Source organism: Falco cherrug, chromosome 13 (assembly GCF_023634085.1).
Source record: "Falco cherrug isolate bFalChe1 chromosome 13, bFalChe1.pri, whole genome shotgun sequence".
Taxonomy (NCBI): Eukaryota; Metazoa; Chordata; class Aves; order Falconiformes; family Falconidae; genus Falco; species Falco cherrug.
The window spans coordinates 13070779-13085722 of NC_073709.1; the positions used below are offsets into that span (position 1 = coordinate 13070779).

Here is a 14944-nt window from a genome sequence, read left to right on the forward strand (position 1 = left end):
AATACATTTTGTGATCACATTACCAGTGAACCCAACTTACCTCAAGCCAGACTGAGTTGGCACTTGAGGGGAATTACTATGTTCAGTAAATGTAGAATTGTTATTAGTTTTTTCAAATCCTCTCTGGAAAAAAAAAACAACAACAAGAATTGTTAAAAAAAATCACGTAAAAAAAATAAATCCCTCCTGCAAAAGATGCCATCCAAAGAGGGGGGAGGGAAGATGACAGGGTCTCTAAGTGGAAGTTGTTAACCACACTGAACATTCAAAACCTTGCAGATAGAGGAGTGAAACACAGGGCCCTGTCACAGTGAGCATTTTCCCACCCATACTGAGACTACGTAGACACATTTGCAAAGTTGAGTCTGGGATCTATTAAAAATCAAGATGAGTAACAATTACAGGCAAATGTTTTCATTGTTTACTGCATATGCATTTGCCTATGTGGAAAACAAGATATATGTAGGCTTTGGTATATGTAATTGGCAGAACTGAAAATCTGAGTCTGTACAAAAAGACATTCAGTGTCTTCAGTGTGAAAACTGCAAAACCTGGATTACTAAATCAGGGTCATCTAAAAAAATTAATCCTAAACACGCAGTAGAGGTTCTCCCCCCCCCCCCCCCCATTTCATAAGAGCATAAATGTAACATTAAAAGCAACACCTACAATTGTTACAAACCATAACCTGACACAAAGTGAATAAAACTTAAGAGTTTGTTTCAGTGACAGCCAAACAAAAACTTTTTTGTTTTGTTCAGGAGTACTGGGCCTTTACTACTTTTTGCTTGTTACATTTTGGTTTTTTACTCAGGCATCACTGCGAATTAATAAAAATTAAAACCCAACCAAAACAACCCACCCCAAATTTAGAATTGCCCCAGAGGTCCTGCTTCAGGTAGTAAGTTTCAGACTGTAATGAAAATGCAAATACCCAAAAGCTCTTAACACAGGAAGATAGTAAGGAAGGATCCTAGAGCTATAACAGGCCATTAATTACACAGTTAACTTAAAAACAACAATAAAAGCAGCACTAAACAGCCAAATAATGAAAAAAGTACTTAAAAAAAAGAAGATTTCTTTCCTCCCCCATAATGTCCTTCTTCCCTTTAAACTATACTTAATTAAGTTAGTTCATATGTACTGTTCTATGCATTTCAGAAGTGGGTTTGGATCTCTGTTAGAATTGTGATAGCTTTTTTACACATATGGAAATAAAACTGCCAACATGAAGATTACAGCTTTGCTCTCCAGAGGATGGTGTTAGCAATTGCTTTGCTAGACTCTGCCTTGGAAGACTACAGAAGGCAAGTCCTGTTGATTCTCACTCCTGCTTTTGCCTTTCTCACATTTCACAACAAATTTTTGATCCAACAGAAGGCAGCAAGAGATATATGTTCGTAGCCAGTCAGCTCAACAACACTTCATGTGGGACACAATCAGTATATTAAGAGTATTCAGGATTCAGTAATTTTTAATATATGCGCATCCTTGAATGACAACGTATCGGTCCATATTCTGAAATACACAGAAATATCAACTATGATATTTTTTTAAATCCTGTACTTAAATATAAAACCACAAAAATTTTACCAACAGAATCCTGTAGCCCAACCAACCCACCAAAATATGGATTCTTTCCCTCTTAAGTGGAATCCATGGAATGTGTTTTAAATACAATGAAGAAACCTATTCAAAGATTGAAGATACAAGAATTAAACTTATGTCTTAAGGCTAAATATAGCACATACTATATGAATGCCTTGCTTATCGAGCTCCTCAATCGCTTGCTTTGCAGCAGCTTGTTTTGCAGCAGCTAGAGAAGTTCCAGTGCCACTTCCATACACAAAACCACTAACTGTACAGCTACAGAAAAATCTGTAAAATACAACAAGGAGTAAAGTCTTACATCACAAATGACAAGTCATAATTTAATGATTTTAAACACTTCAGTCAACTGACATTACAGAATAGAAATCTGAAATACACATTTTCAGGACAGTATTTCCAATATACATTTTTATCAAATTAATAGTGGTAGATAAGTAGTTTGACATGCCTTCAAGACAATCAATTTTCAGAGAGTGAATATTTAGCCCTTTTCTAAGGTTGAACTCCTTAAAGCCATTATATCATATGCACCCACAATCACAAATTAGCTGCAGTCTAGGTTTTAAAAGAGCTGGTTTTGCAGGAGAAGAGAGGAGCAGTTTTCCAGCAGATACTGTCAGGAGAGTTAAAATACCTAGCTATTCTTTATCATCCCTCAGCTCTCAACTGGAACATTTCTACAACTCACTGGCTGCGATACATACAGGAGACACAAACAGGCTCTCCTTGGCGCTTGGTTCCTAGGAGTCTCCAAAATACATGCAGAGAGGTCCACAAAGGGGCCAGAGCTGCAACTGAGCTAACTGACAGTTTGTCAAACCGTAACTACCATTTTATCATCACTCCATCCATCTCTTCTCCCAGCTAAACAAACTCAGCCCTCTTAGCCTCTCCTCCTATGCTGTACCCACCAACTCCATAACCACCTCAATGGCCCTCCACTGGATTCTCTCCAGACTACCTCCAAACCTTCACTGCATTTCTAAAGATTCACCTAACACTACTCAGGGTAACTAACTGTAGTGTTAGTAAACACAAAGGAGTATTAAAAGCAAGTACAAAGACAAAGTACTTCTTACATGGGAGTATGGGCATTTCCAGTACGGCTTTTGTTAGGATAATCAACTATTTGCAATGTTCTTTGTGAATACACATTTAGTAGGCTAACATAGTCGACGTTTGGTGCGGATGATAAGGTCACTTGATTTGTCATTGATTCTGCAGCTTGCACACTTGAAGGACTCTCTAGCTACAAAACAAACAACATAGGTAACTTAAGCTTAATAAATAAATAAATATAAACCATAGACAAGATCTAACATAGCTGCAAGGTTTGTCAGCTTTTCAAAATATCTTTAAGAACCCCCAAGTTTGCATTAACAGAGTTCCTTGTGGCAAAGGACAGACATCTCAACCCAGAATTACTACATTTTGAATTTCCAAAGAAATGTAAATCCAGTTTTTCAAGTATTGTACCAATATCTTAACAACATATCACCATGTATCCTCCCACCTCTTTTAGGAAAAGACGGGAAATGAGCTGTGAAATGTGTCATCAAAAAAAAGCAAATGCTGCCTTCTGAACTTTCTCACAGCCTGACCACAGCCAAGAAAAAGGATGGCAGCACGATGCTGCTGACTCTACCATTAGCAAGGGCTGCAAACGCTCCTATGGGTGTACAAGAGGGGAAGCAAGACTTCTCAGCTATCTCATCATTAGGCAGCATTAATAACATATTAGCAAACATGCAGCAATTGTGTTAAAGTAACGATGATGACACAATAAAAAGCATATGGAAACAGGGAAGGAAAGATTTCACTCAAAAGGTGCTAAGAAGCATTCAGCATCAAAAAGAAAAATTAAGAATAGATACCACAAAACACGTGGCAGAAAACAGAGCAGCAAAATTCAAACCTAAATGAAATCACCTATACCATAGAGACTACAATGACAAGAAAATGAAGATCAATCAGATCACGTGAAAGTAAGCAATTTAATGAGCAGAGTGGCAACAGACACACTGAACAACACTCTGCAAATGTTTTGAAGACATCAAATTACTGAACAGTTGTCTACATGAAAAAAAAGCACTGTTCACTATGGATATACCAAGGCACCTTATCAAAGGCAAATTTCCTCATCCTTCCTATAAGAGCTGAGGAGGATACTCTTGATATTACATACCAATACTGTAGTAGAACAATAAGGAAAATAGTTCGGTAAGAAGTAGAAAAGCATGAATAAGCCAAAATAAAGACAAGTTAAATAATCAGAAACTCTTCCAAATTAAACTATTTTATTGGCTACTTTTAGAGACTCACCCTCAACCTTTATTAGCAAAAAAGCCACTCAACCAAAACAAACAAACAAAAAAAAAAAACCCCACCAAACAATTCTACAGTTTATTCACCTGTTTCTCAAGCATTTTTTCCTCAAGCATTTTTTTCTCAACCATTTCCCAGGTTATTTTTGCTGCTGCTGCTTTCGCTTCCTTCTTGGTTTTACCAGAGCCTGTACCATATACATCATCATTTAATTTAATCGAAACCGTGAACCTGCAATGAAAGAAACTTTTCTGTAACGTTGTTACGTTTTGTCCTATATATACTTAATAACCTTCTCAGATTCAACTTTCATTTTATTATCTACAAAGCACTGTAAGTTAACTGTGGAGATATTTTAAGTATTCATGTGGTTTTATTACATCTAATTCCCAATTACTGTAATTTGTTAGTAAAAATAGTTTTTAAATGTTTCCATTCCAGTCATGTACTTTACTAGTTCTAACAGTATTTATTTGTCTTAAATAATGGAATGATGTCAGGAATTCGCTTTTTTGATTATTCCAGCTTCACTCACGATGCCCCTTCAGTTAAACATTTGCGTGGAAAACAATGGAGACGCAGAATAATGCTTGAAGTCACTGCATAAGAAAGCCTTAACAAGGGATCTTAAGGAGATAAACAGTAGGACAAGGCACACCACAGTGCCACACACTCTACCCACAGGAAATAGTGTACAAAAACCAAAACAAAACATGAAAGAAAGATTGTTCTTTGGGAAAGGGTTTGTTAGCCAACCCATATCTAAGCCCTGAATACTACACACATTCAACTGTGACATTCCATCCTAAATTCATCATTTTATTCAAGCATGCTGAGAAAATCTGCAGTCTAAGTCTCAATGACCCATGAGTTAATTATCTGAGTTGAGGATTATCTGAATGAGTGTTACATGACTTGGTCCCAAACATACAGTCACGCTTACCCACCACAGACCCCAAGTTAATAAGCACTTCCCAGACTTGACAGGTTTAGGCAGGACTGGCCTGGTTGTCCACAGTGTTCCCAGCCCAAGAAAGTGCTCTCTCAACCTTTTTACATCGCGTTCAGCACTAACCCAGCCAGACATTGAAGTGCAAGCAGCTACAGCACCAAAACCAGGATAGGACAGGAGGAGATGACAGGAGGTATCTCTGCATCATGCCTCGGACAACTACTGGAGGGACCACTTATGATATGGGACACAGCACAGAAGAGTTAGGGAGTGAGCTCAGGACCAGGAGTTGCCAATGCATCCCATCAGCAGGTGGAGTACTGGGAAAGAGCGCCACAAGGGCGCCGAAGGTTTACAGCATTCATCGCTGTAGCCAGAGACTGTACAGCGTACTCCTGGGAACAGCTCAAGTTATCCAGGATTTTCCTAGGTATCGGTCACACCTCCCATTGCTTACAGATACAAAAGAATGGGTTGAATTATATTTCTGAATGTAGCATATCACACAGAAAAAAGAAAAAAAAATTTAAAAGTGCAATAAATGGGATAAATGAGTAAATTTGAAATGTGCATAAATACTGCTAGTACCATGCTGTCACTTTTGAAGCATGAAGATCTAGCTGTGTGACCACAGCTGTGGCCGTTACTGCAATAAGCGTTACCTTTTCATATTACATGAGCCACATGGGGAAAAAAATAAGGTAACAGATAATACTTATTAATTTATTCTGGGACTATAGTCAGGTCTGAGAATAAGTCTGCACAGACAGTGCTGGCTGGCAAGATGGAAGACATTAAAAGAAACATACTAATTATTAGCATAAGGCTTGTCTTCATGTAAACTAGCAAAAATTTTTAAAAAAATCATACAAGGAAACATCACAGGTCTTGAGTACCTATAATCTCTGACACGGGGAAAAAAATGGCAAAACACCATATTTGTGTACAAAATAAAACATATTCCATTACCTGTAATTGCCTCTAAAGTAAAAACAAAACAGCTTAAGCAAAAGACCCTTTTCTTGTAACAGATGTTCAAAAATTAACTATACATAAAACATATTGGTACCAAATCAATTAATATACACCCAACCTTTATGGTTAAAAATTAACAACATAAGTCACAAATAATTTCCATGCTCTGTAAAACTAGAAGAAAATCAAAGCACTTAAGCTAGCATAGACCATAAACTGAAATAATTGCTGCAACTTCCTGAGAGGTTGCGTGGCAGATGCGTAACATACTGATAGTTGCATACAGTACCAGGTACATCACTGTTGCTTTCTGAAAAAGGGCCATCAATTCTGAAATAAATTCTCTCCTCAAAGTCCACCGCATGACACCCTCCTCACCCACCTACCACTCAATTTATAGTTTCAACCAGCTCTCCTGACACATCCATGCTTTCAGCAGACTGACTTTTGCCGTACGCTGTACTCAGCTCACCCACTGCGGGAAGAGTCCCGATGTTTATTGACGCGCAGAGTGAACTTACAGAGGATCATGATCCTGGCCGTCCATCCTGACATCGACACAAGACAGTATAAGTTTCCGCTTTTGACAGTAATGGTTGAGCCTCTCCATGGGCTCCCGCCGTTCCATTTCGACACAGTCTCAGATCTGCAAAGCAAAATTCAGAGACATGTCTGGGCCTCCAGGTGCAGCACAGCGGCAGCCCCAGCACTGGCAGACCGCTGCTGTGAAACGACATAGAAAACTGTGCCATGCAAAATTAATTCTGATTTCTAATTCAAGTGCTTAACCTGCAACTGTTTTTGAAGACTTACTGCTTGGAACAACAGTTCTGGAAAGAGAGAATTTGGTAACTAGAAAATTGCTTAGCAGATTTCTTGGCAGAAAAGGCTGAACCATTCACCGAAAACCTGTGAAGTAACAAACACGCAAACACGGTAACGCTTCTCCAGACGGAACGAGACGCAATGGACTCGGTTCCTTCAGGGCGCACCGCTCCCGGCGGGCACACACCGCTCCCGGCCGCAGCGCACCGCTCCCCGCGGCGCCGCCCGCCGGGCCGAGCAGCGCGCACCGCAGTCGAGCCCGGCCGCAGCGCGGGTCGGCCTGGGCTGCCCGCCCCGCCGGGCCCGCACGGCCCCCCCGCCGTTACCTGCGAGCCGCGGCAGCGCCCCAGGACCCCCAGCAGCCGGCACGGCACGGCACGGCACGGCACGGCGGTACGGGCGGCTCGCAGGCACCGCCCCGGTTTCGCTTCTCGCAGCACCGTCCGCGCCGGCTGGAAGCGAAACCGAAAGGGCGGGACGCGGGAGTGGGCGGGAAGCGGGAATGGGCGGGAAGCGGGAATGGGCGGGAAGCGGGACGCGGGCGTGGGGCGGCGGCCACCGCCGAGGAGCGGTCCTGCGGCCATGGCGGCCCCCGCAGGGAGCGGGCCCGGCCCGGTGCCGCGGGGCTGCCACGGTGTCAGCTTACGATCCGGGGATCGTTAGGTGGAAAAGGCCTTAAAGACCATCGGGACTAACCGCTGACCCAGGGCTGCCAAGCCGCTACCGAACCACTGAGCGCCGCATCCAGTGTGTTCTGAACACCCCCAGGGATGGTGACTCCACCACCTCCCCGTGCAGCCCATTCCAGCGCCTGACCACCCTTTCAGGGAAGAACTTTTTCCTACCATCCCATCCAAACCTCCCCTGGGGCAGCTTGAGGCCGTTCCCTCCTGTCCTGTCCCCCATCACCTGGGAGAAGGGACCGACCCCCCTGCCCACAGCCCCTGCCAGGAGCTGCAGAGAGCGATAAGGTCCCCCCTGAGCCGCCCCCTCTCCAGGCCAACCCCCCCCAGGTCCCTCAGCCGCCCCCCGTGAGCCTGGTGCTCCAGCCCCGTCCCCAGCCCCTGCCCGGCTCTGGACACGCTCCAGCCCCTCAGCGTCCCCCCTGCAGTGAGGGGCCTGAAACACCCCAGGGTGCGAGGTGCAGAGGGCAGCAGGGCACACACGTTGGTTCTCAGAGATGTGTCCCACACTCACAGCATTAGCCCACCAGCACACGTCCCTGACTAGCCCTTACCTTTTTGTTACAAATTACACAGGGCAGCTACAGAAACCACATGCTACAGCTCATCCATAGGGACAGCACAGAGGAGTGATGCACCCAGCTTTTCCCAAATACATCCAAATATTGTTTTTAGTAGCCCTTTTCCCTCTCTAGCTAGCTGGTCAGCACTCATATCCCCTATGAAGTGTGACAGAATAACTAGAGCTCCAAATGTTCTTGGTGTTCGTACCAGTATCCCACTACCCTGCAATACTGTGACAGTTTTAACTTCAGCAGCTTCCCAAAGAAATTAATTCCAAACCATAGTTAGGGCACATAATGAAAAGCATTTCCTGCTATACATCTTGAATTTTCAACTCTGTTGCTGTCCTTTTGGTTGGTATTATTTTATTGCATCCCATTGTTGCTGTCCTTTTGGTTGGTATTATTTTATTGCATCCCATTTTAATCTGAGTTTTTCTTCAGCCCTTAAACACCTTCTCTACCCTTTCAGTTCTACATCTGTGTGAATTCTTTAAGGAGGTGATCAGTAAGCACTAGTCATTCCAAATAAAGCTGTACCACTAATGTAAATTCAGAAAAAAAACCCTCAAAACAACATATTTTTTAACATGGTGATTCATCACACTCCTAAATTGGTAAGAGCTGGTTTTACAAAGGCAATCTTCTACTCTTAGAGATCACATACATAGTGAATCTAGAAAAGTAAAAAAGAAAAAAATGTAACTTAAGTGTTTTTTTCGTTCCAGCCTAGATTATCTGCATTTATCAGAATGGAATGTTGTTAGTCAATCCACTCAGATCTCTGCTTCAATTCTGTATCCGAAAGATTCTAGTAAAGATACGTATCTTATAAAATCTTTTAGGACATTTACTTTCCGATTACGACCTCTCTGACCAACTGTCAAAGAAAGCACAAAGACTACTGTTATGTAAACGTACCTTTTCCAAAAGGTACACATGGGATCCACTGCTCACTGACTGGAACACAGGGCTGTCTGAAACAGATGCCATCTTCTCTTAAGTGGAGAGAATCCTAGGAACAGCTATTTTTAATCACTTCTGTCTGTTTAAATTCTGAAAAACAGTAATTCAGTAGAGGCACATAAAATCCACATGCCTAACACCTTTTCCATTTTATCAAATGGAAGCAGCACATTTTATTACAGGTCAACTAGAGCAACTTTATTAGAACTCCTCCAATGCCCTTAACTACAGGATCCTTAGCCACGGCTGTTGCTCCTCAGAGTCCCCCCCTCTCCGTAAACGCCTGCCTTCTGCAGTTTTACTTGCCCTACGCCAGGTTCTTTGGCATGATTTTTTTCTGGCCTTGTGTGACCTTCTTTCATCAATGAAGTAGATTGCCATCAAAGGTGCAGGTTTCAGAACCGAAAGGCCTGGAGTGAACTTCCCATTCCTCTGGCAAGATACAAAGCTTCCTCCAGCTTTGTGAACGGCATTGAACTATTAATGTCTGATCAATGTTATTAAACAGAAATCAAACCAATGGAATTTCCTTGCTGGCTGATTAAAAACGAAAAAGAAAGATACTGCGTTTATCAAAACATGTCAAAGCACAGTAGGAATATTACTTGAGCAATCAAGTTAAATGCTTTTTAACTGCCGTTGAACTTTGCCCTGAGGAACGTGACGTGTTCTGATGCAGCAGCGGGCATGCACGCCTGCAGAACTGGTTCTGTCACACCTTTCAGATTCATTCACCCTAGAAAATATTGGCCTTCGGAATATCAGATATCCAATTGCCGTTGTATTACCTGACCCCCCCCAACGTGGCAGTATTGACAGTGGAGCCATTGGCTTTGACTTGTACTACAAACAAGCCATCCTGGTGCTGGGATATGGCTCTAGACCAAACCTAAGGAAAATAAATGTGCTGAGATTTTATATTCTCTGTATCTGCCAGACCTACGGCCCCGGGTAGCTGCTTGGCTGCATTTCAACAGGTATTTGCAAACCATACCCATTCGGAGAAAGGAAAAAAAAAAAAAAAAAAACCCACCAAAGGCCTCCCCGCAAAAAAACGCGTTCCGCCGCCCTCGTCTTCACGCAGGGCCCGCCGCGGCTCCTGTTCCCCTCGCGGTGAGAAACCGTGACCCCCCGCCGCAGCCCCCACGGGTCCGGGCAGGGCCCTGTGCGACTTCAACCCGCGCTTTACGGCAGGAGGCCGCGGCGCCCGCCTCCCGCCTCCGCCCGCCGCCTCACGGGCCGCCCCGCGCCGCCCCGCCCCCGGGCGAGGCCCCGCCCAGCGCCGGCGCTGGGCGGGGCCTCGCCCGGGGGCGGGGCGGCGCGGGGCGGCGGCGGCGGCGGTCGGGGCGCTCCCTCCGCCCCGGCGGCTCGGCCGTTACAGCGGGGCGGCTCTGGCGAGAGAGGCGGTGCCATGGGGGTGCACGGCGTCAAGGCGGTGTTCTTCGACTTGGACAACACGCTGATCGACACGGCGGCGGCCGGGCGGCGCGCCATCGAGGAGGTACTGCCCCCGTTCCCTCACGGGGCCTGCGGCCGCGGGCCCTCCCGGTCCGGCGGCCGCGGCTCCCGCTCCCCTTCCCGGCTGGCGCGGTGGCCGGTGACGGCCGGGCGGGCCCTGTGGGCGCTGCGCGCTGACGGGAGCGCCCTGTGTGTTGAAGGTGATAAGCGCCCTGCAGGCCAAGCACCACTGCGGTGAGGGGGAGGCCCGCGCCATTTGCGAGAAGGTGCAGGCCAAGCTGCTGAGGGAGTGCCACGATCCCGCCAAGATGTGTATCACCGACCTGCGGATCTCCCACTGGGAGGAGGCGATCCAGGAGACCGTCGGCGGGGAGGCGAACCGCAACCTGGCCGCCGAGTGCTATTTCTTGTGGAAAACCACCCGCCTGCAGCACCTCACGCTGCCCGAGGACACGCGGGACATGCTCACCGAGCTGCGCAAGCGGGTCCGCCTGCTGCTTCTCACCAACGGCGACAAGCAGACGCAGAGGGAGAAGATCGAGGCCTGCGCCTGCCAGCCTTACTTCGATGCCATCGTTGTGGGAGGAGAGCAGAAAGAAGAGAAACCGGCGCCATCCATATTTTATTACTCCTGTGATCTCCTGGGGGTGCAGCCCGCCGAGTGTGTTATGGTTGGTGACTCTCTAGATACAGATATTCAAGGAGGCCTCAATGCTGGCTTGAAAGCAACTGTCTGGTTGAACAAGGCGATGACTGCCCCAGTAGATATCTCCCCAGTACCTCATTATATTATTTCTTCTGTTCTGGATCTTCCAGCAGTTTTACAGAAGATGGAGCACAACATTAATTCTAAGTTAGAAACTGACCACGTGGCTAGTAATAATGGAGCACCTTGATGGTTCCAGCATACAACCCAGAGACGCGCTGAGCTGTTGTTAGGTGACTCACACTCTGTTAAAAAAATTGACCCTAGGATTTTGAACTCGTGCACGGTATGCTTTCTTAAACAGCAGATGGATGAATAAGAGCACAGTTGTCAGTGAAAACAGGGTAGAAACAATGAATTAGATTAATTGAAAAGATGCAAGTGCAGTTAATTTAAAACGACTGCCTCTGTCTGGAAATTATTTTGACAGACTGTGGCTAAAGTCTATCTGTCTCTGACCTAAGTGGCCAGTCTCTTGTTTTTATAGTGGAAAAGGAAATTTGAATGTTTTGATCTTTCACATGCTTTGCTGACTTACAAGTTTAACACAACCTTCAGTTCAAACCTTGTTTGCAGTGTGTAAAAGAAGGTGAGGAAGAGAGTGCGGTACAACCTGGTAAATCTGTGTAATTGATCTGCAGTTTATCTCAGGAACTGGAGTGAATTTTGATGTCTCTAAACCCAGCATTTATTATGTATCAGACCATTAGCAAATGCTCTACCTTTGATCTTTTTTCAAGTTTTAGATTTTTTTTCAGACTTTGCAGTGACTTTTATGGAATCTGTACCTTTTGCCAGAAGTACTTAAATGTACATTAAAAATTCGTGTAGGGGACCATTTATCAGAGGGACTCAACGGCAAAGTTTTTACTTTATATTATCTTGGTGCTTATTGCAGATATGCAGTATACTTGTAACTCAGATTCTGATTTTTGTTGGAATGTAATTGATAAGACAGATATTTTCACTGGTCTTACTGTACTGTCAGACTCTTTAAAAGTTAATATTGTTCTGTCTGATTTTATGAGTGAATTTTAACCAGACTTTCTGGAGAAACTCTTCTTGGCCTTGCTCACGTATGTGACTCTTCAGATTCAACTGCCGAATCAGTGCTTTTTTGGACTGTTTTAACAGCACTGCTATACAATCCCTCCTTACTCCAGTGTCTACATGAATTTCATGTTATTTATTCTGGAGAAAATACGAGCTAGTTGTTTGTAAATGGCTTTCATGACTCTCTTCCAGGAAATAGGAAAATTATGTTATACGTATTACAGTACTGTGTACAGCTTTATAACGTGTATGTGCTGTTTCCACTAGATGCAGGAGACAACTTTATAAACCCAAAGATTTCCCTTTCCCAGATCTTTATCTTTTTATAATTTATTTTTTCCATACTTCGTATTCTTACTATATAATGGGAAGGTATTCACATATTAAATGGAAATGTAAACACTTGTTGGAAAACCTGTGTTTTTCAAAACTTGTTTGCTATATATACATTGGGCTGAATGTCTGACCATATATAAGCAATCAAATACTATATTTTAGAATAAATCCATGACAGTTCTTTTGAGAACAGGGATATTGAAGTGCTGGCAGAAGAGTGTCTGGCACATGGGCAGCAATAAAAGATCAGCAAAAAGTGCAGAAACCTACCAGGAAACGAGTGTGTAGGAGGAATCCTATATACAAGAAAGGTTCCTTTGTTTAACTTGACATGAGTTTAAAGTAATGTAGTTAAGTTTTGCATAGGATGACATGCTCACCTTGGAAGAGGCTATTACTCATCTGGGTTAAATTATTTGGCGAAGAGTTTAGGTTGCATCAGAATATGTTGCTCCTACATTGGGTGGGTGGGGGAGAGGAAGCGCTAAAATTTGAATCACTTTCATCCAACTGTCCCTTAAAAATGGTGCAGCAGTCCAGGTTCTTCACGTTATCTAGCCAAGAGCTTTGAGATCAATCGGGATCAATGAAGAGAGCAGAGGCAGGCCCCAGCTGGAGCTTTAAGGAAAGGGGCGTATGCTAAAAATGATCCAGTGACACTGCTACAGTAAGTTGCCACGTGTAACATGAGCCAGTGGGACTCACTTAACACACCTTTGTTACTTAAGTAAGAGTCTGAAGATTTTATTTTGCATTTGGAAGAGCATGAAAATGGTCACTGGTTTAGCTGATGAGCAGAGTGTTGCTAATAGCAACCTTATAACCAAGGGCTGAGAAAAAATAGTAGATCATCAAGCCTGTAGAAATGTATCCCAAAAGTTTAGGTGAATCCCCGAAAAGATAATGTATTTGAAGTAATCTGTTTTAACCGTACTGTCTGATAACAAAGCAACAACTTCACTTACAACAGCATCCCAAAGGAGCCACCAGTGTAACTGCGTTGTTTGCACAGCATCAGGGTAGTAGAGCTTAGGTCAGAATAAGGTTTCTGATACAGCTGAGATTTAAAATAACAAATAGTAATAATTTGCAATTCTGTCTGTGGGCTGGAAGAATATATATATATATATATGCGCCAGGTTACCATTTTTTAATGTAAGTTGAGGCTCGTATTCTCTTGCCACTGCGTCATTCTGAAGTGGGACTGCTTATCATACAAAGGGTCTCTTGTTTTAGAAGAGACTGCTCTTTGATTTGCACATGGCCAGCTGTTTTCTTACAACTATGAATCTATTAAAAACCACTGTAACTGAACACTCAGGTGATAGTGTGGTCTGCAGAGGCCACACCCGAGTATATTTTTTCCATTACTGAGTACTGTACCAGGCTGGATGTGACTACTAGTGTCCAGGTAGGGCAGTGGTGGTGTGGTGCTTCTACAAAACAAGAAACAGTAGAAGGGATTTCTCTACCTAGGGTTCTTCTTAGAAACCATTACCCAGTAACTGGATGAGGAATACGGAGTATTTCTAAATACTGAAGATGTTTTTCTTGGATGGAGCTCTTACAGAAAGCCTAATGAAAAGTAATTATATTTAACAAAATGGAAACATAAATGTAGTGATGGGATAATTTTTACATCAGAAGCAGGAATAAATCAATAAAACAGTCTATATTGAGTTCCAGTTAAGTTCTGATTTTGCTTAGTCTTATGCTCTGTTAGCTTTGTTGTCTAGTTTCAATTGTATTGCCAAAACACCTAAATAAAAAGAGGAAAAAGAAATTCCATCTATATTTTTAAAACCCTTTTCTTTTCCCAGATAAATATTACCTCCTGAGGTTAATCTATAGTAATTTTGATTTTAGTGAAATGAACTGAAACAATAGTTTAATACCAGTTGTATTTTAGTTCTTGATTTAAAATAACCCATGTACTAGTCTAATAAAATATTTTGTTTATAAAAGATTTCTTTTAATGCTCTGTATTACTGTGGATAACTAAGTTGTGACCAGGTTTACAATAAAGGGCAAGAGTTCTGTTGGTTTTTTAAAATAGCACAGAATTAGGCCTCAAAATCTGTGACCTCACGTTTAGATGTGGTGACTGGGTGTAGTTTCCATCCTTCCAAACAGAGGCTGGAACATAATTATGTGTTTATGAAGCTTCTTGGCCGGACTGTATTGAATTTCTAGCTGCAGTTCAGTGCTAGTTGAACCTGACTTGCTAATCCAAATGCCAGCTCAGATACACCTATGTGTCCTGACTTTGTGGCACTGGCTGCTGCAGCAGCATAAGAACAGACTGCAAAGCAGATAAAATAAATTTTGTAATCTCAAGTCCAGGGAACCCATTTCAGCGGGTTGTGCATGCACAAAGCCGTATCTGAGCTATTGCTACACTGGCCTCTGTGTAATGCAGGAGAGGGGAGAGTGGAAGGTTGCTCACCTCATGGCGCTCTCAGCCGCAGAAACACAAGCTGTCTGTCCCCTG

The 14944-nt window shown here is 43.5% G+C and overlaps 2 protein-coding genes across 7 annotated transcripts in view; one reads left to right on the forward strand and one right to left on the reverse strand.

Moving 5' to 3' along the window:
* The window catches only part of EIF2AK2 (eukaryotic translation initiation factor 2 alpha kinase 2), a 22048-nt gene extending 11972 nt beyond the window's left edge, over positions 1–10076 (reverse strand). For 3 of the 6 annotated variants that reach the window (XM_055726155.1, XM_055726152.1, XM_055726156.1), the window contains exons 1-6: positions 7015–7158; positions 6385–6509; positions 4023–4167; positions 2691–2860; positions 1752–1878; positions 41–123 (exon numbers count right to left, since the gene is read on the reverse strand). In XM_055726155.1, coding sequence (XP_055582130.1) covers positions 41–123; positions 1752–1878; positions 2691–2860; positions 4023–4167; positions 6385–6491 — 632 coding nt within the window. In that variant the 5' untranslated portion in view covers positions 6492–6509; positions 7015–7158. Of the gene's footprint in view, positions 1–40; positions 124–1751; positions 1879–2690; positions 2861–4022; positions 4168–6384; positions 6510–6676; positions 6870–7014; positions 7159–8855; positions 8991–9894; positions 9910–9933 lie in introns of those variants that run through there. The other 3 variants (XM_014279872.3, XM_055726153.1, XM_055726154.1) reach the window with 3 other exon arrangements.
* Positions 10077–10210: 134 nt separating this feature from the next.
* On the forward strand, positions 10211–14417 carry NANP (N-acetylneuraminic acid phosphatase). Its single transcript, XM_055725948.1, has 2 exons — positions 10211–10401; positions 10559–14417. Exons 1-2 carry the CDS (start codon positions 10312–10314, stop codon positions 11252–11254), a joined length of 786 nt encoding a protein of 261 aa, XP_055581923.1. The 5' UTR covers positions 10211–10311; the 3' UTR covers positions 11255–14417.
* The last annotated feature ends 527 nt before the right edge of the window (positions 14418–14944 follow it).

Bases quoted from the DNA above. Each gene is read 5' to 3' on its own strand.
- NANP (XM_055725948.1), top strand. From the start codon at position 10,312: ATGGGGGTGCACGGCGTCAAGGCGGTGTTCTTCGACTTGGACAACACG. The intron at 10,402-10,558 runs GTACTGCCCCCG...TGTGTGTTGAAG, and splicing joins GGCGGCGCGCCATCGAGGAG to GTGATAAGCGCCCTGCAGGC.